Source organism: Leuciscus leuciscus, assembly GCF_965113295.1.
Source record: "Leuciscus leuciscus genome assembly, chromosome: 14".
NCBI lineage: Eukaryota > Metazoa > Chordata > Actinopteri > Cypriniformes > Leuciscidae > Leuciscus > Leuciscus leuciscus.
In genome coordinates this window covers 18,540,459-18,566,264 of record NC_138738.1, presented here as the reverse complement: position 1 = coordinate 18,566,264, position 25,806 = coordinate 18,540,459, and the positions used below count along the sequence as shown (strand labels likewise).

Here is a 25,806-nt window from a genome sequence, read left to right as displayed (position 1 = left end):
AAACCATGATAAAAAACTTTTCCCAGGGTTCTTTGAGGAAAATAAAGTCCAAAGGAACAGCATTTAATTGAAATATACATATTTTGTAACATTATAAATGTCTTATATTTCATCAGTTTGCTGAGTAAAAGTATTAATTTCTTCAAAAAATAGATATAGATATTATTTTGTAGTATAATTCTTTCAGATTGAAAATTTCAGTGTAGAGAAACTCAGTTCAATGTTCATACACCCCTCCTTGGTAATTTGCAGGCAAGTAAATATTTGTGTAAATCAGAAAAAAAAAAGTCTGCAACCATTCCTTGAAGCTATTTTAGATTAATGTGATGGCAGGCGAGTGAGCAGTATCAGCTGCAGAATGTGGTTGTGTGTAGTGGCAGCAGGAAGAAGGGAATTATAGCAAGTGTAAGCCTGGGGCCAGTGTGTCTGACAGGGCCTGTGCAGGGGGCTCAGTGCAGGGTTCCTTGTTTTGCTCTTAGACTGTTTGTTGCTTCTTTGGATTCCTGGCTCTAAGTTGTTGTTCTCGGGCCAAATTCTCATCGCACACACAGAGTGAGTCAAAGAATGAACACTGAGTCCTGCTGCCAGCTGACTTTGAAGAACAACCCAAGCTTTCCATGACAGCCATCGCCGTTACTGGCTCCCTGGGAGAGACGCTCTTAGGGGAAGCATTCTCCATAAAATGCTAATGCTAGATACTTCACTGAGCTGGAGATTCCCATGACATTGGTTAATCCATCACCTCCTTTCCTTCACTTTACCGAGAAGTCATTTGTCTCTTTACTCCTTTTATAAATTCTCTGTAAGCTCTTTGCCCACATCAGTTGCTGCAGTCAAGGAGAGTTGTAAGTGCACTTTTCGCTTAATTGCTAGTCCATTACAAAAATGCAAAAAAAGCCTTTTTTAAATGCCAAATACTTACTGTATTTTCTTACAGTAAATTAAATGCACAGGGTTACAAATACACAGTAAACAAGGATACAAATGAACTTTTTCAAGCCCAATTCCAACCATTTGGGCTCGAGAGTACTTTGGAAAATCGTTGTCACTTAACACAGTCTGCTGCTGCTTCAAGAAATGCTACTTGAATCATTGTTACGCAAGGAGAATGCTATACATCAATTCTATGTAGAGATGCTGCCGCGTTCTCTGGGCCCGAGCTCATCTCAGATGGTCCAAAAGAGAGTGGAAATGTGTGCTGTGTTCCGATGGGTCTACGGTTCAGCTTGTTTTTGGCAAAAACAAACTTTGAGTTCTCAGGCCCAAAGACTAAAGGAACCATCCAGACTTTCATCAGCAACAGGTGCAAAAGCAAACATCTGTCATGGTATGGGGATGCATCAGTACAAACAGCAATATATTGGGATTGTACAGAGACATATACTGCCATCAAGATGACATCTTTCCTGGGAAGCAAGACATCCAGGCCTCATTCTGCATGTGCTAAAACTGAGTGGTTTTTAGACACTCTAGTCTACACCATAGGACCAGTCAGGGATGTGCTGGACTGGCCTGCCTGCAGTCCAGAGCTGTGTCTCTTATTGAAAATGTATGGCCCATCATGAAAAGGAGAATCAGACAACGATCACCATACTTTTGAGCAGCTGACTTTTATATGAGGTGAGATTGGGCAAAAATTACACTTGCAAAATTGTAACAATTAAGGTCCTTGCACACTGAAATTTTCGCACGCTAAAAAATAAATACGACCTCATGTTGTGTCAATCACGTTTACACACTGCCTCCAAAACTTTCGTCCGTCATAAAAAAAATTGGGTCCGATTTTCTGAGTTTTTCGCATCCGTAGCAAGCAATTTGAGAGGTGTTTTGACAATTCAGAGCCACCGATTGACGAATATGAAAAAACGCATACGAAAATTTCGGACTCAGTGTGCAGGACGGTAGTATCATCAATTCCCAAATCATTAAAAAGTACACAGGTGTAATCAGGCCTGTGTCACAACTTTTTTTTTAGAGTGTGTTGCAGTCATCAAAATAAAAAAATATATATAAAATAATTATATTTACAATATACACTTATGTTGGTCAGTGAAAACATTGGAAATCCATGCTTTTGACAGTAAAAGAGAATAGTTCACTGAAAGGTTCTTTGGGGAACCAAACATCGTTCTTCTATGCCATTGCTGCGAAAAGCCCCTTTTGGAACCTTTATCTGTTAGAGTGTAGTGGTAGAACAACAATATACAATCAATCATTAGTAATGCTCTAATATAGCTATCAGACCTGGTTAGAGAAAACTATAAAGACCTTATAGAAGAAAAAACTAGAACTGAGGAAACAAGACAGACAGACAGACAGACAGACAGACATAAATTTACTAATAAAGAGCTACTTGGTTCAATGCCATACAGTTCCTACCCTGTTTTACATGGAGAAACACGGTCTCGACAAAAGTGTTATTCTTTTGTTGTGGCGTCTATTACAGTACAAAGTGGCTGCACATCATTAACTTCAAATCTGAGTTTACTGGTGGAATGAGGCTGACGGTTCATTCTTTCTTGTGCTTTCCCTTTCACATTCGGCACCAGTGATGCGTTCTCATTGAGTCTGATTACGAAGTTTGAAAGCAAATTCACTCTTTTCTTCTTCAAACCTGCCTGCCCAGATGAAGAACTCTATTAGATGAGGGGAGATGAAACGTGGCAGTTAAGAGTCTGATATGCTCAAACGGTCCACATCCTCTCCCATTTGCCGTTTTGCATGTGATATTTATCTTGCAGATACTATTAAAATCAGATGAAGCGTTCTTTGACTGATAGACAGAGTGGCTACACGGCGTCAAAGCAGAGAGATGATTATCACGATCTGATATTGACACCTCATTACGTTCATACTCCTGAACAGAGGATGCAAAAAACTTTCTCTGTGCGTCAGAGAGTTTGCTGTGGTGTTCTTCTGTGCTTGTGACAGTTCTGCTTGAGGCGAGTTGAGTTTTCTACCTCTGTTCTGATAAAATCGTTCAGAGGCAACTGTCATGTCAATGATGGTCAGTAGGGGAAATAGGGTTAACTGCTGTTTGTATTATTTTTGTTATTGGACGTTTCTCAATTGTATAGATAGGGAAAGTGAGGAAGAATGCGATAAAGAAGAGAGATCCCCTCTAGGCCACATCTCGCACAGTTGTTTATGCTGAAATAACATTACAAACATCAAAGATGTTCTCAAGAAAATTGTCTAGGAAAAATAAGTAAACATTTTTGTTAGGCTGTATTATTTGTTGTGATATTTGTAGTTTAGGGTATTTTCAGAGTAGGTTTGGGACAGTATGTCAGATATGCACATGATTTGGTGATATAAAATTAAGCAGCAGTATGAATTATGAAATAATTTGATGGGCCTTTTATGTGCCTGTTAAGTTTCTAGTCCAAGACTAGTGATTCTCAGTAGCAAAATTGGCATTAGAGTTGTTCATTTTGATTAATTTCTCTAGAATCTAAACTCTAGAAACTGTCCATTCCAATAAATTGATACAAAAAATTGATTGGTTTGCATCATCACTTAAAAATGTACTGTGTGATTGTTTATCATTTATTTATTTACTAAAAAAAGAGTATATGTACATATTGCTGTGTATGTATTGTTATATTGGTGCATATAATTAATATTTTGCTTCTTGTTAAACATTAAATTAACTTAGCAAAAATTGCGGTTTGGTTGAAAATATCCTCTGATTGAAAATAATCAGATGAAATGTAGTGTTTATTTTTTATTTATTTTTTATTTCTGTAGTATTTATTACTTCAATGCTCCTGTCAAATAGACCTGAAAAACTTAATTTTAGTTGTATCTTTTTATATTGTATTTGTCCTATTTGTTCTTATTTTTAATAACTAAGATAAAATAGCAAAAACAACTATATTGTGATATATATATATATATATATATATATATATATATATATATATATATATATATATATATCATTATCGTGAAATAAAATTACTCATATTGTGAAAGTCTTGATCAGTTCGAAATGTATTTAAGAGTTGGTATTTAAAAATAAAGGTTCCAAAAGGGGGCGTTTGCAGCAATGCCATAAATTAACTGTATTAGGTTCCCCAAAAAACCTTTCAGTAAACGGTTTTTAAAAGAACCCCTTTTTTTTCTTAGTGTGAAGAACATTTAAAAAATGTAAAGAACCTTGTGAAATGGAAAGTTATTGTGGATGTTAAGGATTATTTATGGAACCATAGATGCCAATAAACCCTCATTTTTAAGAGTGTTGATTGTAAGCAAATATTATTTCATTTCTGTCATGTTCAAATGTATCTTGGGTTGGCTTGCATTTTAAAAAACAAATCAAGATTGTTGAGAAGATAGCCTGCTCTTCTTTAATAAGAGTGATAATTTCCTCATAGCTAATCCAATTTTCAGCAGAAAAGTTCAGCAAAGTAAATCCCTCCTAGCTACCACTACAGTTTGTAGCTTGTACTACCAAGGTTTGATCCATGGTCGCTACACAGGATATGTGTTGCTTGAGGGGTCAAATATATGTGAAAGTCTCATTACGATCAAATACGTAGCTGGTTAACTGAGCAAAATGAGCACAGACATGATCATTGCACCGAACTGAACAAGCAAACCGCAAATGTCTGCTGACAGCATGAGAAGTTTGGAATATTAGATTACTGGCACATCCCTAAGAATGTTTACAGCATGTGAGTGGAATCAGAGTAGATTTATTGCATGGATTATACATCTACGAGTGGGTCTGAGTTTGTTATAAGCCATCAGTTAAGCGCCGACAGCCATCGGTCAATTAAGAATTACAGGCCAGACAAGCAACCAAAGGTTTTGAACTTCCTCAATAATCCTCTTTGGGTGTGACAGGGGTCAGTGTACTGTGGAACGAGTGGTGATGGGGTGAAGGATTAAATATGGTCTCTCCCGTTAAATGTGTCTACAAGTGCCCAGCTTTTAACCTGACATCGCAGACGGCTGTCGCTGGGCAGGCTTTGGCTGCTTTTATTCTTATCTGTTGAGTTGATAGACAGATAAATCACAGATGTCCAAATGTGTCCAAATTTCTGACTTATGTGATCACTCGCATTCATCTCATGATGACGGGCGCTTTCAGGGGTCTTTTCGCCGTTGTATAAAACTGGCTCAAGTGTACAAATGGGGATGAGTTTATACAAACAAACTGTTAGAAATCCGCAAACCATTTCCAAACCGCAAAGAAGTTAAAAAGTGAACTGTTTTCTGTTGCAGTTCTAACACTTTTTGTTTATCTTACTATTTATACATAAAGCGTTTCTGGGGCCTGTACCATGAAGCCGGTTTAGGTGGCTAGCCAGCTATGTTTCAGTTAAGTTTCCGCCAACCCTGGGTTTTAGGTACTATGAAAGTAGCTTGGCTTGAATCGGTGTTCGTTGCCATGGTATCTTACGCTGCACGGCTAACCTGCTCCGGGGCAGGTTATGTTCTGGATTCAAGATCTCAGACTGAAGTTTGACCAATCAGCTGAGAGCAAGGAAACATAGGTGACGTAACTTATTCCCAGTGTCTGTTGCAATGACTTCACCTTTTCTTCCAAATCCTGTGACATCTCAGCGCAAATTGTTTGACGAGCACTTCGTAGAGAAAGAGTTTTTAGCCAGACAAAATCCCCTTTCCTTTCCTGATAGTTATTTGTATGAAAGATACAGATTTTCCGCGGAAGGAATGTCTTATCTTTACGAACTTCTTGAGCCGCACATAAAGAATTTAACACATCGAATTCATGCACTTACTGTACCGCAAATATTGCATTACGTTTTTTTTGTTGCAAGTGGTACATTCCTGCACGGTGGGTGACGCACAGAAGCTATAGGGGAAAACACGGTTTGTCGAACCATTCGTAAGGTGGTCCTCACTCTGCAGGAGTACATGAATAGTTTCATTAATAGTGTTCCCCGGACATTTATCGGCCATGTCCATAAAAGAGGGCTTTTATAAAATTGCCGGTAAGATATTGATAGGGTGGCATCACATGAACACATTTTATTTTATTTTTTCAAAAAGCAAATTGCACAAAATGTACTATACAATATAATACATGTTAAGAATTATTTAAAATCTTTATTATTATTCTGTTAATCTTATGATAGGATTCCCTAGCTTTCTTAGTAGTACAAATACGTTCTATATTTATGTAAAATTATGTATGTATGTAGCCTATGTGTAATATAGCCTATAGCCTATTTTTATAATATATAAAAAATGTGCATGTATCATTTTTTATATATTATAAAAATAGGCTATAGGCTATATTACACATATAGGCTACACATACATAATTTTACATAAATATAGAACGTATTTGTTTAACTTACACATTAACAATCAGCAATCTTTCTCCAACAGTCTTCTCTTGCTTTGGCAGCAGAGACCGTATTGTTTCGAGCTTGAAATACATATTTAAATTCATCGTAATTCTGAATGATTATCTCTTGCTCCTCCGCGGGAAAATATATCGCTCACGCTCTACCCGCGATTGGTTGTTTAGTGTCGACGTCACTCTTTTATGTGCACGCGCGCGTGGAGTAATCATAGCTTGAGGATCAAAGCCTGAGTTGACAGAGAAAGTTGATGAGCTGCATCATGGTACCAATAAAGCCTGATTGCATCGGTTTGGTTTTGTCAACTCAAAACTAATCCTGTAACCCCGAGTTTGTTCAGCTACCTTCATGGTACAGGCCCCAGGTGAAGCATTGCACTAACAATGGCAAAGTTGTGGGTTCAATTCCCAGGACACACACACATACAATTTCACATTGGACAAAAGCATTTGCAAAGTGCATAATTGTAAATTTACAATACTGTAGATTTTTTTTGTTGATTGAAATTAATATCTTTATTCAGCAAGGATGAAAATTCTATTTGTGCTAAATTTGGCTGCTAAATCTCAGCTTTGCCATCACAGGAATAAATTAGGTTACATTTTCAAATAATAATAATAAATTGTAGTAATAGTTTACAATATTACTGTTTTACTGTAGATCATATGAATGCAGCCTTGGTGAGAGCATAAGAGACTAATTCAAAAGCATAAAAAAACATACAGAATGCAAACTAGTTACAGTTAGCAAACAGTTAGACCTGCCCCAAACAGATCATTGGATGAATCACACTTCATATTTGAAATCAAAATGAACCCTTTTTATCTTCTTAGCACGTTACTGGTGTTATTTGTAATAATTAATCCATTCATATATTTGTTTGAACTTATATAATCAAATCTTTAATCAAAATGACAAAACCAAATCTTCTTGTGATATGACTATCATTGCTGACATATGCAAGGCCGTCGGGTAAGCCAATCACATTCAGATCAGCAGTATGCATGAGTTATCGATTAAATGGTGAAATTTTCACAATTTAATCAATAACTTATTGATAAAATCCAGCTTGACCCTACAATCATAACAGGGGGAAAGTATGTTGATTACAACTTCCATTTGCTGGCCTGTATGCAGCCCACAGTAAGCAATTCCTGGGCCCGGTACAAAACGGAGGGGCCCTTTTTCGCTGGCCTTGCTGTATGATTTCTGGTAGGGTGCATTTCTTCCTCCCAAACTATGTGCCGTGATGTAGAGACACGTTTCTTCATTAAAAATCCAAGGTCTTGTAGTAGAGGCCCTTAAGAAAGCAGAGATCGAGTGGAGCTCTTCTCTCTCTCTTGGCATGCAGTACCAACCCAAAGTGCCAGGCAAGCCAGCAAAAAAGCTGCCCATAAATAATTGTGCTCCTTGAATTTAGTCACTCTGCACTTGCGCTTCCTGGCTGTGAGTCAGTTCTTTCTACTTTATGCACTCTGACTGCTGCAAATGAAGATGTCTCAAACATTTTCCTACTTCTAATACCAACTGCAGATTGAGCTATTAAAAAAAAAGCTCAAATGATTTCCCCATAACCCTGGTTATCCCAAGAATAGATCCTTGCATTTCATGGTGAAGTCTTTTGTATTTAGGCAAGAAGGTATCGTTGAAGGTGGCTTTTTATTTTATTTTATTTTTTTACTTGAGTGATGGGCAGTAATGTTGCCTTCAAGTTCACCAGGGAAGCTCCTATTAAAAAAATCCCATTTCCGACTACAACTTATCTTGTGCTTTCCCATGGAATTCAGCAGATACTTTTATTTATTCCAGTGCAAGTTTAGGATGAACAAAATCTCTCATGTAATCTTAAAGGCTTCACAGAACACTAAACAAACCTCGGGATGATTAAGGTGGTGTAATGATGTTTCATTTAAATAATGAGAATGAAATAATGGGTTGATCACCACCAGGGGTGTTTCCTCTGAGGAGGCAAGGCAGGCAGTGCCTCCTCCAAAAAATTGGATGAGAAAATAATCCATATTACAAAAATAATACAGCGTAAATATTACAAAATGTGACATTAAAACATGCATAAATAACTCGTTTTTGTAAACAGCGACATCAGCAGGTAAAGCGGGAGTCCATGTTTGTCTTGCTTCCCCTGAGCCCATTGAGTTTTTACAGACCCCCTAATGTGTGCGATGGGTTTTATGGGGGGTAATTGCGAATAAATCGGGGAAAGTCACGTGAGAGGAGGCAATGCCTCCATCACGCTATTATTGGATATGATTGGTTTGTGCTATAAATCCCGCCTCTTGTTTCCTCTGTCTGTAACACAATGATGCCGTTAATGGGAAGATTAATTAAAAAGTAAGTGAACAACTCAGCCACTTAGATATCACTACTTTGTCACGTCAAAATCAAACTTAAAATTGCCTGAAAACATGACTGTTTTTTATTTTTTTTATGAGCATTGAAATTAAAGGTACATCTTCGTGTCTGTGACCAGTGTTTACTGGGCTTGATGATTGATAGTCCAAAATAAGTTGACTATTAAAAAGAGCAGCGGAACATTAGTTCACAAATAAAATATATTGTTTAAATCGATACTGCCTTTATTTATTTTATTGGAATAAATGTAAAAATGCATAAAAACACTAATGATGAGATTTAGGTATACTTGGTTTTAATAAATAGGACATTATTTATATTATTATTTTAAAAATACAAAATAGAATTGTGTTTGTTAATTTTTAATGTTATGCAAAGTAATGTTTATTTAATCAGGAAAATGTGACAACCTTAAGTTTAACTGTTTGGGACATAAATTTACATTTGATTATTTATATATACAGTCGTGCTCAGAATTAATCATACCCCTGGTAAATATGATCAAAAATGGCTGTAAAAAATGAATCTGCATTGTTTATCCTTTTGATCTTTCATTCAAAAAATTGGCAAAAATGTAACCTTTCATTGAAGTAAAAGAATTGAAAGTGGGGGGGAAGTCACATTATGAAATAAATATTTTTTTCCAAAACACGTTGGCCACAATTATTGGTACACCTAGAATTTTTTTTATGAGTAAAATATCTCTGAAGTATATTCCCATTAATATTTACCTTTTTTAGCACACCAGGGTGACTAGGAACATGAAATTGTCCAGCTATGACTTCTTGTTTCACAGGAGCTTAAATATGAGGAAACACAAAGGCCAAATTCCCTTAATCATCCATCACAATGAGTAAAACCAAAGAATATAGTTCTGATGTGCATCAAAAGATTGTTGAACATCACAAAATAGAAAGTGGCTGTAAGAAAATAGCTAAAGAATTGAAAATGCCCATTTTGACCATCAGGGCAATAATTAAGAAGTTATAATCAACTAAAGATGTTACGAATCTGCCAGGAAGAGGACGTGTGTCTATATTGTCTTAATGGACGGTGAGGGTGAAAGTTTGAGTGGCCAAAGACTCTTCAATAATCACAGATGGAGAATTGCAGAGATAAGTTAAGTCTTGGGGTCAGAAAGCCTATTTTAAAAAAAATCAAACAACCCCTACATCCCCACATGTTGTTTGGGAGGTTTTCAAGAAAAATGCTCCTCGCTCATCCAAAAACAAACTCCAGCATATTCAGTTGTCAGACACGACTGGAACTTCAAACAACACAGGGTTCTGTGGTCAGATGAATCTAAAAAAAATAGCTTTTTGGCAGCAAACACGCTGGATGGGTTTGGTGCACACAAGGATAAAAAGTACCCCATGTGTACAATTTAATATACCATTGGATCTTTAATGTTGTGGGCATATTTTTCTGCTGGAGGTCCTGGACTTCTTATTCAGATACATGGCATCGTGGATTCTATCAAATATCAATAGATAAAAAATCAAAACCTGACTCCTTCTGCTAGAAATCTTATAATGGGCCGTGGTTGGATCTTCCATCAGGACAACGATCCAAAACAAACATCAAAATCAACACAAAAATGTGTTTTAGGGAGCACAAAATGAAGCTTCTGCCATGACCGTCCCAGTTCCCTGACCTGATGAGTGGAGTGAACTGAAGAGAAGCAGCACCAACATTCTGTATGGAGGAATCTCTGATCTCTTGTCAGTTGTTCTCCAAACTCATCAGGCATTATAGGAGAAGACTCAGAGCAGTTATCTTGGCAAAAGGAGATTGAAAAAAAGGTATTTAATAAAAGGGTATCAATAATTGTGGCCAACGTGTTTTGGAGAAAAACATTTATTTCATAATGTGATCCCCCCCCCCCCCCCCCCCCATATATATATTTGTACAAATTGTATAAACATTGTATAGACATGTGTATATATATGTTTATTTATAAACATTAATACAACTATGAGGACTTTGCCTCCTCATTTCAGAACACCACTGCAGTTGTTTATACCACCTTTGCTGTTTTTTATTTGATACAGTTGTATCAAATATGAAGAGGTCTAGGGTTATAAAAGGCTATTTACGTAAAAGATCCATATGTCACACATTTCAACACATAATTAAATGATTCAGTTGAAATGCTTCTTTTTGAAAAACAAGAAAAACAAACAAAAACATCAAAAGACTTTCATATGATGAATACCAGATTTGTAACACTGTCTGAAATGAAAATATCGAAAACAAAGAACATTTTTATGATATTTAAAGGCATGTATTCATTTCATATGACAGTCATTATCTATTTGTACATGCCACCAATCATCCAAGCTGTCTGATATTAGACCTTTTATCTTCAATTTGTACAGTTTGTAATGGCTGTATATGAAACTGACAACTTTTCGAAACCGAAGGCAAATTCTCTTACTTTCTTTCCAATGTCTGCTTCTCCATTGGGGAAACAACCTTTGAGTCCAACTGTCATTAACTAACCATGTATGCAACAAGGAACCAAGATTGAGTCTTGTGGTGTTCTGACTCCATGGCCTTTCTGCAGATATATTTCATTTGAGTTGATGAATGCAGAATGAATGCTGATGGTTTCCAGGTCATAAACACAATTACCAAACTGATTTATGGCATGACAGATTGTTGAAATATATTTTTTTCAATTGTAGGATTTTAAACCCACATTATAAATCAGGGTAGTGATGACAACCAGTAGTAAAATGAATTTAGAGTCACGGCCTCATGGCTGTTTGTGTGTTCAGGGTCTGTGCAATTTCTCTTCATAATATAGACTGCATGTTTGTAGGTCTTGTGAGCGAAAACGTCCTTTATTGCAAAGTTGATCAACTTTAGAAGATCCAAAGCTATCTTTGAAAATATAGTTCTGTGAGGACATAAGGATCGTCTCTTTTCACATGACCTTTCGTAGAGATTTCTGCACCCTTACACTTCCTCTTCTCACATCTCAGCATGGGGAAGGATTGAACTGAGTCAACTGAAAGCACACCAATACATTGCGAGAGAAGAACTCTCTCAGTATTAATAGCAGACTTCTGCTGTGATCCTGCAGTGAGAAGAAACACGCAAATGATGTTCCCGGTCTGGGCTTTAACCTTTAATGTTTTAATCATTCCAGAAATGAGTGCAGTTGATTTAAAGATCAAGGCTGGAGTTTGCTCTGTACTCCCTTTAGTCAGAACAGGTTGCTATCTAAATCATCTTTCTTCAAGATTAGCATGTCAGTCAATTTGAACCTCTAAACTAAACATGCCGACTCATGTTCAAGGGTCTATATGTGCATATATAAATTGGAAATCTTATCATGACAATCGTATTTGAAACATCAGTTATTTCTTAATCTCACCAAACCTTTGAGGATGCAATTTATTCTACTGGATTTTCCACTTTGGAGAGAAAAGTTCTAATGGGTTTGAATGCAGCGGTTTCGTTTGTGAGTGTTTTTGGTTTTGTTCATCACATTCCTTTAGGCTAATAAAGTCATTTGGACCATGGCACCAATGCGGCAACATTTGCGATTATTTGTTACGTTGTTCTGTGATTGTATATATTTTGATAAGAACAAATACAGGAATTTTCACCAGATGACTTTAATAGCTTTATTTAGAAATAATGAATAGTTTTAGATTGGTATGAGTGATTTTGTAGAGCAGTACATCTGCATAGAAATCTGCAGTGCTTGCTTACCGTTTTGAATATCAATCATGCTGATCACTTTCTTCATTCCAGTTGGCTCATGTTGTTATTAAAATATTATGCATTCGAATGCTCAGGTAAGATGACGTAAAATTTTAACTGCCTTCTGTCCATGCTGTCTTGACTTTGCTCGCTTTCATCACTTTTGCTTTGACTTTTTTACTCGTTCAGCCAATCAGAGAGATCTCTCTTTCTCGTCTGATGCCAGGCATGACTAGAGCCGACGTGTGGAACACACTGCAAAAAACTAGGCCGGCAAACGCTCACCAACAGGCCGATGTTGGCCGACTGTAGGCTTTGTGTGTCACCACCCTTAAACATTTCCAACACCATTGAATTAGACTTATTCCACACTTTGGTTTCAAGGGACAGGTTTAGAGGAGCGACAAATGCATTAAATGTACTAATTTAATTAACTGATTTATGTTTTCTTTGTTGTTTGCTGCTGGTTTCTTGATTATTAATTTAGAATTAATATTAATGACATAGAATTAATTTTTGCACACTGAGTTCTAAACGCCTAAACAGAAGCAAAACAAATCTGGTGGAAATTTTCTCTTGCTGGTCTGTTGTACTGAGTGAGCTACATCCAAATAATTGATGTGCTGAAGATACTGGAATTTTTTTCTTTTATTCACAATCACAGGACATTCGTGGATATTAGTATTTATTTGTTTGTTTGGTTTAACTGTTGGCTTTCTATATTCGAATAGTACTAAATAACCTCTACATTCCTCTTTCATAATAACTTCCACGATCAGTTGGAACACTGATGTGTGCTGATATTTGAACTTTATTTAATTATAGTTATTTCTCAACAAAGAGAATTAATTCTTTTTTTAACACAGTTTTTTCAAACACAACTTTCCTTATTGTGTATTACATATTAAATAACTACAGAATAATATTAATATTTCTTTACTATTCTGCTTTAAAATAAAAATAATGTTAGGTTTCAGTCTGAAAGGACATCCTGTAAATCAATGCAAGACTCATCAAAGCTTGAAAAAAATCACATTGTCTAATGCCTTTTTCTATATATTTTTCAAAATTATATTTTAATGCTCTTATATTGCTGTGTATTTAAATGCTCTCTTAATACTGTTATGTCACTTATCCTCAAATGACCTATGCATGTGTGTTTATATCTTTCAAATGATCGTTCCCTCATTTGTTTGTGTTTGTTTATGGGTCGAAGATCGCCTGGGGGTCTATCGAGGTGAACGACGCTGACATGTGTCAATCTTTAACAAGGTGGTAGACACGAATCCCTAAGATGTTCTATCACACCATTGGCTGTCTCTAAAATCAAAACCCGCTTATTATGCAAGCTGTCCAAATCCATTTGATTCCATCCTTTGCCAATATGGAGCTGTCACTCTCTATCAAAACGCTGATATTTATATTTACCGTTTTACACTGTGAGACTCCGGATCCCTGTCACGGGGGAGCTGAATTGGAGAGTCCCAAAAAACCATGAATCCATAAAGGCACTTGAGAAACATTCTGACAAGCTGTGAAGACGTGAAATTTTTATGGGTTTGATAAACATGTTTTGTCATCAGGGGAATTGAGTGCATATTTTTTAAGCAGACATGGAAGAGAGCCGATACTTCAGGCCTGTTTGGAGGTCTCAACCTTTAAAAATCAACATGGGGTAACGTATCTCTTGATGTCCTCGCACGAAACGATCAAATGCCAACATGGCTTAAAAGTGCTCAGCAGGCAGTATGCTAAACATGGCGAGGGTCTGCCTTCATCTTGATTTGCCTGGCGAACGAGCTCGTTTCCGTGTCTGCTGCAGATGGAGGGGGAATTGAGATCTCCTCCATATTAGAGATGCATTGTTTTAATCCCATTTGTAATGCTTATCAAACGGCATGAGCTTTCTCAAACACTCGGCTAATTTGGAAAACAAATCAGTGGTGGCCTTGTCATTTGATTAGTGCTGGTTTTGTTAGGCTTCCTTATTAGCCTAATTAGGTCTTTGTGAGTATGAGATATGTGCCCAGGGGATGTGGCCAGTGGAGAAACTGACCTCCAACGCGATTGACCCTGCGCCAGCTAAATGATTCCTAGCAGATGTAGATGCCAACAGCCAACCCTTAATAATTTTCCTCTTTTTTTTTTTAACAAGCAAGTGTACATTTTTAGCTAAATGAGCTTATTATCACTCTGAGGTGATGATATGACCACTTCTCTAAATGTGGACAGCTTGACAGAGCTTCCCCCCTTGTGTCAGATAATATAAAGAGACAGTTTGAGATTGTTATCTTCAATAAATGCTGAATTGCCGGAAGAGCAGATCTAATAGGCAAATGTACAGTAGACTGAGGTTTTCCAGTACATGAAAATCAGCTGGGATAACAGTGACTACAACTGATGGATAACCGTTGTTATTCATTAATAGCAGATGCCTGCCCAACAGGTCCAGTCCTACTGTTTTATCTTGTTTCTAAATTGTTTCCTGTCACATTTCCATTGACAATGCTGGAGATTAGAGGATCAGACAGTTGGATATCTTCTATAGTGGGGCTTAAGATAATGAATAACTGAGCATAATCAAAGTCTGCAATGCATTCTGCTTTTTATAGTACCTACCTGCAGTATCATCAGTGACAAAACTATGGTGAAGACAAGGACAGTCCCAGTTGACTGAACTTGTGGGCTCCAATGAGCAAGTTCTTATAGTTTTAGTCAGTTGTGTTTTCTCTCACTTTTGTCTCTGTGGGATTAACTAGAGGGATAAAGGTCAGGTAAACTTGATAAAATATTAATAACTCTCTCTGCAACCAGTGTTGGCTTCTGCCAGTGTTCAGGAAAATCACCACTACATGCAGCTGGTGAGATGCTACATCAAATAATTACTTTTTTTGGTTTTGTTCCACACACAATTTCCTGAGTGGATATCGTATTTAAACTTCTCAACTTTTGAGAAATACGATTGAAAGGATGTGTACTCACATGAGATGAAGAGTCCAGGAATATCAGCCTTCTAGAAAAAGCGGTTTTGATCTAAAAGAGAGTGGGTCGCCCCTTCATGGGTGGCACCATGTTGAAATCACATAACCAACTGCATCATGCAGTTGACCCAGTTGTTTTTATTTTATATACTGCTTTGAGCCAGTAATCAAGGTGCATAACAAGGCATAAACATATGTATTATGAGAAAAACAGATGAAAAATATATATAAATAAACAGAGTTAGTGTGAAGCAGCAGATGTTAGTAAATAAACTTCATTTATCCAGGGCAGTAGGTGTTAGTCTAAAGTTCAAAACCACTGGTACTGTTGGAAGTTGGGACAAATAAGAGTCAGCTAAACTCAAACAAAATCTTATTGATTGCACCTTTAATATATATGTGTGTTTTAGTTGTTTAGTATATGAAAATGGGAGTTGAACATGAAAATCTTCTTCAGCTCTGACTGAGATGATACTTGGGATTAAGAGAAAGCCGGACTTTTGCTCGTGCACTGACTATGCAGACCAGTTTAAATTCTGCCATCCACTTTCACTATTAAACTTTCAGCACTTGGAAGTGCTCCAAAGCGGTCGTTTGCTTTTATTAATATGTCAACACGTGGCACAGTGTCAGCCTAGTGGTACTCTCAAATATTTACCCCACACGCTCACGAAACATTTTGAGATCCGTAATGCCCACTTGAACCCTTAACAAGGCCATGTTTCCAAACAGAGCAGTGTAGGGATGAGGCGATCCCTCGTCTGTGTAATGCTGCATTAGCCCGCTCAACCATTCAACCAGCTGTGGAACTCAGAGAGCTAAGTGGGCTCGGCCGGGGTCCTGAGCACAGATGGGGACCTTTAATTTTTAAAGCTGTTATTCGTGTAGCTGAGCTCTCTGTGTATTGTGTCACGGTGCATATGAGTGCTAATTCAACCCTGCATCTCGCTCCTGCTTTCCCTTGCCATCCCTGCTGTATTCACTCAATCTACAGAGATAAGAAACATCAGCAGCCCTTCTCTGACCTCAGATGCCTTCTGTTATGAGAATGTTTGAGAACTGGTCAGAATCAGATTCCTGATGGATGAGTGGATCTGTGACGCACGGAGCTCCAACATTGTTTTTTACTACATTCAGTCATCCATCCTCCATCCATTTTAATTCAACACCCCATCCTTTGATCACATTCAAACACAGCATCTATCCTCTTTCAAATTATTCATTCATCCATCCATCCATCCCATCCGTCCCATGGAGGGATTAGGGGGTGTGGGATTTCAAACAACTCATCTATCCCAATCCAACACTTCATCCACCCATTCATCAAACCAATTCAAAATAGGGTTGTCAAAAGTACTGACATCGGTACCAAGTCGGTACTGATATTTAATATTCCCTATAGAATTTTGAGCGCTGTTGAACGGATTCTTAAACACCTTTGATTGGCCACTGTGTTGACGCGCTCAACATATATGACTCTGATTGACTACAATGATCAATGCTTCAAAAACATGTTGTCTTCACCGAGCGCTTGCACAAACAGGCGTCTATCAGCGGATCCCTACTATATACACTGATAGACGCCTGCTTCCAAACGCTCCCGTGTGTATTTGTGTTAGCGCTGGGTGAAGAGCATCAAAGACGTCTATTTACAACATGTTTTTGAAGCGTTGATCATTGTAGCCAATCACAGACATATATGTTACATTTACATTACATTTATTCATTTAGCTGACGCTTTAATCCAAAGCGACTTACAATTGCTATATATGTCAGAGGTCGCACGCCTCTGGAGCAACTAGGGGTTAAGTGTCTTGCTCAGGGACACATTGGTGTCTCACAGTGGATTCGAACCCGGGTCTCTCACACCAAAGGCATGTGTCTTATCCATTGCGCCACCACCACCCCATATGTTGTGCGCGTCAACACAATGGCCAACCAGAGGTGTTTAAGAATCTGTTCAACAGCGCTCAAAATTCTAGAGGGAAATGCTATCGTCACATTTTTTCAATTTCAGTACCGACTTAATACCGAAGTCGGTACTTTTGACGACACTAATTCAAAAGCATCATCCATCCATCCATCCATCCATCCATCCATCCATCCATCCATCCATCCATCAAGACAGCTCATCCCTCCACCTGTCCATCCCATTTAAACACCTCAGTCATCCACCATCTCATTCAAACTCTCCATCCATCCATCCCTTCATCTGACCATCCTATTCAAACATCTGTCTTCCACCATCTTATTCAAACTCTCTATCCATCCGTCCGTCCGTCCCATGGGTTTAACAATCGCGTCCCAGAGTTGAACAATTCTTGTTAAACACTGCAAGTGTCATGAAAGAATTAGCGATGGACCTCTTTTAATTTAAAGGGGCTAAATGTTAAAATTTATGTGAAGGACTCAAAAGGATGTGATTTTATGCATGCTCCTGGGAGCCTCTCTTTTGTTAGATTAGCGATGGAGTCCACTAACATCAAATGCAGAGCACAACACAAACTAAAATAAAAAGTTTGCTGTTTCACAGTAACAACAATATAAACAATGATTCTGTAATGATTCAATGAGGTAAACTACAATGACACATGAAACGAATGCTTAACCAAAGTTCAGGATAATGCCAAAAGAGCTATTCTGTACTGTAACGACAGTGTGTCATGCAAAGCTGGTGCAAACATATCCACATGATCAGATGCTTCCTTAACTGCTGGTCTCACTGCTGTCATTAATATTGTGTGTGTATATTGATATTTGAGGAAAGCATGCAGTACATATCGGGGCCTTGAATCAAGTTTGGTTTCTTGTATGTGTGCAGAAGTACACAAACAAGCAATAAGTTCAGTTCAGTCAACGGCCACCGGTGTTGCTAATAACAAGGGTTTCTGAATTCTACATATAGCCACTTTTACTTTTTTAATTTAGCTGAGAGCTCACTTAAACTGATTCACTTACAGATAAGTCAGTTTAAAGAGAAAAATCGGACTATGCGCATACTATGCTGATGACAAAATTTGTCATGCACACTGTACTTTGGACTTAACAGAAACCTCACCTGCCAGGAGCATTTACACACTGTTTTTTTTTATTTTATAATTTTTTTATAAATATTTAATGATATTATACTTTTTTTTATATATGTTTTTGTGTTGTTTTCCAGTAAATATATTTTAACATCCTTAAAACAAGATACATTTTTGAGAGAATGTCTTGAATTAAAGTGGTGGTGGTGGCGCAATGGATGAGACACATGCCTTTGGTGTGAGAGACCCGGGTTCGAATCCACTGTGAGACACCAATGTGTCCCTGAGCAAGACACTTAACCCCTAGTTGCTCCAGAAGCGTGCGACCTCTGACATATATAGCAATTGTAAGTTGCTTTGGATAAAAGCGTCAGCTAAATGAATAAATGTAAATTAAGTTTATTTTCCACTCTTTCTGTTTGTTTTGTTGTAAGATATGTTTAAAACAAAGCATTTACCAAAAAGAATATCCATCCATCCATCCATCCATCCATCCATCCATCCATCCATCCATCCATCCATCCATCCATCCATCCATCCATCCATCCATCCATCCATCCATCCATCCATCCATCCATCCATCCATCCATCCATCCATCCATCCATCCATCCATCCATCCATCCATCCATCCATCCATCCATCCATCCATCCATCCATCCATCCATCCATCCATCCATCCATCCATCCATCCATCCATCCATCCATCCATCCATCCATCCATCCATCCATCCATGACCCAGGGGGCGGAGCGCTTCATGAGCTCGCGCTCAGTCTCTCATGACAATTTCATCTCACGGAATGATGATAAGATCAGAAACTCTCAGTAACGGTGTTAATTTCGAGTCGAACAATAATGCCTACAGAGTCAGAGTGCTGTATAGAGATGGAACAGGTATAGTTTAGTAGTTTAAAGGTGCTCTAAGTGATGCTGGGAGTGTTGACATTCGAATTGTTGTCAAACAAAACGGAAGCTAGCTAGACCCTCCCTCCTCCTCATCCCGTCTCCTCCCTCCTCCCCTCCCTTCCGGCATAAAGGAAAGTCAAAGTAGTCACTAAAAACAAAGTTAAGTTTTACTGATACTTCATTCAATGTGTAATGTCACCAAGTTAGATAAATGCTTTTATATATTGCAGAACAGAATGCAAAAAAAGAGAAACATTGTCTTAAAATCGTTTCGCCACCTGAGGTTATAACTATAACTATAGCTCCCATACAAGGACGCAATAATAGCAAGATAACGTTAGCTTCGCGTTTCCCAGTGAGCATAAACAACGGCGGCGTCGTAAACAAATTTAGTCAAAGTTGTCAATAGCCTATAAATGAACATTCAAATCCATAACAAACAGTGGGTGAAAAATGGATTTACCTGTTCTGCAAAAACAGAGCAACTGAATGTCTGATTGGAAGCCCTTCTGCCGGCGGAGTTCTCGCCACATTTCGAGGGTTTTTCCGATGTAAATTCGGGACTTTGCGCGTTCCTTATCCTTGTCCCTCTTCTTTACAATTTGTTCATCGGAACGTCGTCTCTTTAGTCGTGTGTCGGCCATAATTCAAACTTCCCTCTTCATGCTTCTCTCTCGTCTCTCCTCCACACCCCCTTCATGTCCACGCGCACTAACCCCCAAACCACACCCCTCAAATACTTCTTGTCGGTGATTGGCTGGAGCACTGTTTGTTGTGTTTCGTGGTGCGGGTGAGCCCAGTTTGTTTTTGTTGCCGTTTGGGGAGCCTGTGGTGTCTAGAGAGACCGCGTTTTTTTACAGTGTGTTCAGGGGACAGGCAGCTAGCGGATAGTGAGGAGATGTTTGCTGTATGTGACAAAAAAAATTTTGGCCTAAAAAACGCGTGGCATCACTTAGAGCACCTTTAATTACGGTTATTATAACGTATTTGTCATCTGCTTGTATGTATCCATTATTTATTAATAGCCTACAAGTCTGCTGTTTCGGACCAGGTCCGATTGATGATCAAACATATACTGATGAGTTTAATAAAGTTTATTGTACATCACACAAAATATGAAGCGTCAGTTTTACTTCAGAAAATCACCGTAAGAGCTGAGTAAACAAAGTAAGTTATAAGAAGTGCGCAAGTACATAAACGAATTTCGGTAGAGTTGAGGGAGCATTCCTGTGGGCGGAGGTTAGTCAAAAAACGGTTCTAGTGACGTCATTGACTACAATGATCAATGCTTCAAAAACATGTTGTCTTCACCGAGCGCTTGCACAAACAGGCGTCTATCAGCGGATCCCTACTATATACACTGATAGACGCCTGCTTCCAAACGCTCCCGTGTGTATTTGTGTTAGCGCTGGGTGAAGAGCATTTAAGAACGGGACCTTTAAGAATATTTTTAAAAACTGTCCGGGAAAATGATAAAAAGAATTACTCATTAACAAATTTTTATTTATACATTTTTTTTCAGTGCAAGAGTCTGCGTAATAGTCCTCATTCCATCATCTGTCCTCTTGAGATACAGAAAGTGTGTATGTGTGCGACTTCTTGTCATGTCAGAGTGCAGTGTGCTATCTTGTTTATTCTCAAGTGTCTGTAGCGTTGTTTACGTGTCACTTGAACCTTTAGATCAGGGCCTGCACTCAGTGTCTGTTGCAACACATGACCTGCCATGTCATTGCTTGACAACACAGTAAAGGCTGACAGATTGTCACAGGCCATTAAGATGGCTTCCATGAAAATAATATCAACCGTAGATGGAGAAGACAAAATGAGATTTGTGTTCAACCTGAAATGTCATCCTGTGTTGTCTCCATGTTCTGATCACCCTTAGGAAAGCCCTTGCAAATCAAATTATATTGAGGTTATACACACACACACACACACACACACACACACACACACACACACACACACACACACACACACACACACACACACACACACACACACACACACACACACAGGCCTGTTAACTATTTGTAAGTGTCACTGTGAAGTTTGGCAGTGGAAAGGTGGCAGAAAGCTTATATCTATAAACACATGGACTTATCTATTTGATTAGTCAGCTAGCGGATCCTTTAAATCCTTAACAGTAAGGAACATATTATTATCAATATTTTTGTGGAAACTGATATATTTTTGTTGAAGAATAAAAAGTTCAGTAGAACAGCATTTATTTAAAATAGATGTTTTTTGTAACAATGTAAAGGTTTTGATCGATTTAATGCATTCTTGCTGAATATAAACATATAGGCCTATAATAAAATATGCAAAATAGAAGTAATTGTACTAGTGGTTTCAGATTTCTGGATCCATTGTATTAATCCATTGTAAAAATTGTAGTTCCATAGTAATTTGGGCTTTGCTCATGTTCCCCTAAGTTAAGAAATGTAAAAAAAAAAAAAAAACTTGAATAAATTTCAAACAAATCGAAATACCGGTAAGTTTGTTTATGTCAGGATAACCAGGATGTTAACACTTCCAGAAAAATGACTAGTTTTATTGTGCTCATATTGCATTTACAAAACATGGTGGAAAGGAAGGCCCCTTTGTATCTGTTCTCATTGACTTCCCGTGTCTCCATCAGGCTATAGTCTCTTTGATCCACATTGATCCCCCTACTCACTGTTTTCCTTTTCACTGAAGAGGTCGGGGTTAAGGTTAAGCTATGCTTTATTCTTCTCTCACACACTCTCCAGGCATTATAATAGAGTCTGCAGCACGGGTCAGGAAGTATGACACACCTTGAGCGTTTGTGAAGAAATGTGCTGTATAGATTCCTCAATCCCATCGCGTCTGCTGTGAAACCATCTTTTTCATCCTTTGCCAGAGAGTTCAGGTGTGTTAAAACCATTACTGTGTGATAATGTCCCCTGTCATTGCGCTGTTCCCTTTTATGGCCCTTGATAGATGTGTGTGTGAGCAGAATGATGGGAAATGGAGAGCTCTGATGCAGGAGGATCAATGGGGAAGCTTGGTTAAGAAGTTTTTGCCGTGTGGTGTGGCTAGACGATATTAGAACACGATTGTGCGTGGGCTCTTTTTGCTCGTCTCTTGAGGGAAAACGTAATGTCTGCATCAGTTAGAAGCAGGCAAACAGCGTACACAGCTACAAAAAGCAACAATGGCACCCACAATAAAGACCAATAGCAGGGGGAAAAATGAAAGATGTTGTGTTGAAATAGTTCAAATAGTGTTTCATTCGATTTCAGAACGGTTGCGATGGTAAAACAACAGCTATTAGAGACTTCAGCCAGTGAGATATTCTTTTTCCTATTTTCTTTTTTGTTTCTCTTTCTTTCTGGATTATCTATTTTAAAACAAGTACCATAGTTGTAACATTATTTAGTGTGCAGTTTGATGTTGATGATATTGAGAGATTTGTTTACCATATTTATGGGTCAATGACAAACAAGAGTGTACACAATAAATAAAGGAAAATTAATCTATTTTAAAGCACATGTGGCTAGTTCTTAGAAATGTCCTTTTTGTATTTTTTTTTGTTTCATGTTTTCTTTTTTTCTTTTTCTTTTTTTTTTTAACTATGTTCAAGAAAAGCTGAATGACTTTAAAAATGTCAACTTAAAAATCTGTGTCCAATCCCACAGCATTTTCACTAAATATAACAACATTTTTATCTATTGAGCGATTTATCATCATCCTCATGCGGCACAAACTGTAAAAGGCCGTATTAAACCTATACGGTCACTATACAATTATTATAATTTTTTTTTAATCAGTCTCCTTCCAAGTAATTTCCTACGTTTGGAAATAATGCTAAATAGACTGAAGCGACCCTGCAGCTAAATGCCTAAACAGGTAGACAACACCAGCTATGTAAATATGTCGGTCTCAGATACAAGTTGAACACAAATAAAGGATTAAAGTAAATAAGCTATATGTTGGCTAGAGCTCAGCTGAGATGATGCAGTTATCTCCCATGCCCCTGAAGTTGTCAATAAATGCATTAGAAGTCATCAATAATGTTGTTAACGTTGCTGTTACGACAGCTTTCACCACATCAGTGAAAGCTGAACTGCTGTCATGTTCTCTGGCAGCTGACTGAGCTTCGACACAACTAGAACATTCCCAGTTCTTCATTACATCACGCTCAGTTGACGTATTCATTTTTTATTTAAATTGAGACAGGTTAGCAACATGGCAATTATTTGCTTCTAACTATGGAAGTGTGAGTGCTGTGTTTGTAGTAAGGGATTCTATCAAATTACAATCTCTTTTTTGATACCTTAGCACGTCCCAGAGAACTTGAGGAATGATTAGCACCATCTTTGGTTTTGGAGGATGCCAAGTCCTGAAACTTTATATCTGAAACACTTTCTTAAAGGGAAAGTTCACCCAAAAATTAACATTCTGTAATTTATTTATCCATGTCGATCTAACATTTTTGAGGAATGCCCTTGCCAAGTGATGGATAAACCAAAAAGTATCATAAATGTGGTCCTTATGGTTTAATCATATCCCTTTGGTAAGCTGGGAGGTGAAAAGTCATACTTATAGGGACAAGTGTGTTCAAATCACTGTTGTCGAGTTAGTACCTCATCTTTATTAATTATAAAAAATACTGCAAGTTTTGTTTTAACTCTACTACTACAAAATGATGAACAAATAATGCACATTGTGTTTTTGCTACTCTTTTTAAAAATGAATTTATGAAGCCAATGTATACTTAGTTACATGTTATATCTTAATTGTACAACACTATCATATATATATATTTTTAAATCCAGTTTCCCACTCATAATTTCGACTTTGTGGTGGCACATGTGCTCTCAACTTGTAAATACAATCTTTCTGTCATGACTTAAACACTGTAATCCAGGGTTTCTCAAACTCGGTCCTGAAGGGCCACTGTCCTGCACAGTTTAGCTCCGACCCTGATCAAACACACTTAGCTGTGAGTTTCTAGTGATCCTGAATACATTGATTAGCTTGCTCAGGTGTGTTTGATCAGTGTTGGAGCTAAACTGTGCAGGACAGTGGCCCTTCAGGGCCAAGTTTGAGAAACCCTGCTGTAATACAACAGCTTTGTGTGAGAAACAGACCAACATTTAAGTTGAACTGAAACTTAATCAATAACTCTCATGAACAAATAATTTCTTTGAGCTCAATCTTTTTTTTAAATCATAGGATACAGTTCACAAAACTGGTCTGAATGAAAACACACTGTTTGAGTTTTCAAGTTTAACTTGGAATATTGCATGCGAGTCATTTGAACTTAATTTCTCATGACATGATATGAGCATTATTTTGATCAGATTTTCTGATGTAATAATACGATTTGATGACACTTTGAGCTTTATCTAGTTCTTCCATGCCTGGTGTTTGAAATGCACAGTTTCCTTTGCCAAGTCCACAGCTAAGAACTAAGAGAGGGAGAAAAACACACAAAGCTCTAGGGATGGGAATTCGGTCCCTGATGAAAAGAACCACGCTGGTTCATCCACCCATATCTATATTATGCATAAAAGCAACTGTATTTTTAGGAAAGAATGTAACACTGGAATTCAGACACTGCTACATTTCCTCAAACATTGTGGGTATTGTGGATGCCATGGGACCTGTTCATCTCAGTGCAATATAATAATGTGATCTTGTTTTTTTTTTTTGTTTTTTTTTCTTGACTCCAGAAACATGTGGGGTGGCTATAATGATGGTGACCAGCAAGGTCATGTGAGTGCACGAATGGAGACCAGCTTACCCATGGGTACCACCAGCATTTCTGTATCCCAGCAACAGTCTCCGAAGAAGTTTGCTCCTGTTGTGGCTCCTAAGCCCAAGTTCAACCCCTATAAACAACTTGAGGGAACACACGAGGGATCTGGTAAGATTTATAGCCTTGACTTTTTAATTATTAGCATTTGTACATATTTGCATATGACCATGGTCAGAACGCATGTACGGGTTTGCAAAATGTGTTTTTCCACCGGAGGATCTGAACTGGGAAACCATGATCGACTTGGAGTCAAAATGCAGAAAAACGATGCAGCAAATTGAATTACACAGACTAAAATGTGGCTTTTACCCAAAAACTCAAGATGTAAAACTCGCTTGAAATATCCAAGGACGTTACTGTACCACGACTGCAGGACACAAGGGCTCTTGGTCTATCTTGCATCATACTAAAAAGTCTTGTCTGGCTCTTTGAAGCTGTCGTCTTGCCAATGACATTTTATTTTGGAGGACATGTGACCATCTGACCATGAAAGTCCGCCACTGGTAGCCATTTATATGCTGAATCTATCTTAGCACTTTTAAAAAGACATCTGGAAAACACACTCACACATTGAAATCAGACTGTTGGCTCTGTGGCTTTTACAACTTTCAATTTCATGGCAGTGCATTATCTCTCAATATAACCGAGACCACTATACAACAAAATCTGTAGACTAATTGT

At 37.9% G+C, this 25,806-nt stretch overlaps 1 protein-coding gene and 1 long non-coding RNA gene across 4 annotated transcripts in view; both read left to right on the top strand.

Annotated features, from left to right (window-relative positions):
- The window catches only part of lpp (LIM domain containing preferred translocation partner in lipoma), a 192,281-nt gene that overhangs the window by 38,532 nt on the left and 127,943 nt on the right, over nucleotides 1-25,806 (top strand). For all 3 annotated transcript variants that reach the window (XM_082190220.1, XM_082190218.1, XM_082190219.1), the window contains one exon: nucleotides 25,040-25,233. In XM_082190220.1, the coding sequence (XP_082046346.1) occupies nucleotides 25,044-25,233 (190 nt within the window). In that variant the 5' untranslated portion in view covers nucleotides 25,040-25,043. The remainder of the gene's footprint in view (nucleotides 1-25,039; nucleotides 25,234-25,806) is intronic.
- On the top strand, nucleotides 4,397-8,419 carry LOC309514070. Its single transcript, XR_014211595.1, has 2 exons — nucleotides 4,397-5,273; nucleotides 6,699-8,419. It is a non-coding gene; the product is annotated as an uncharacterized lncRNA (long non-coding RNA).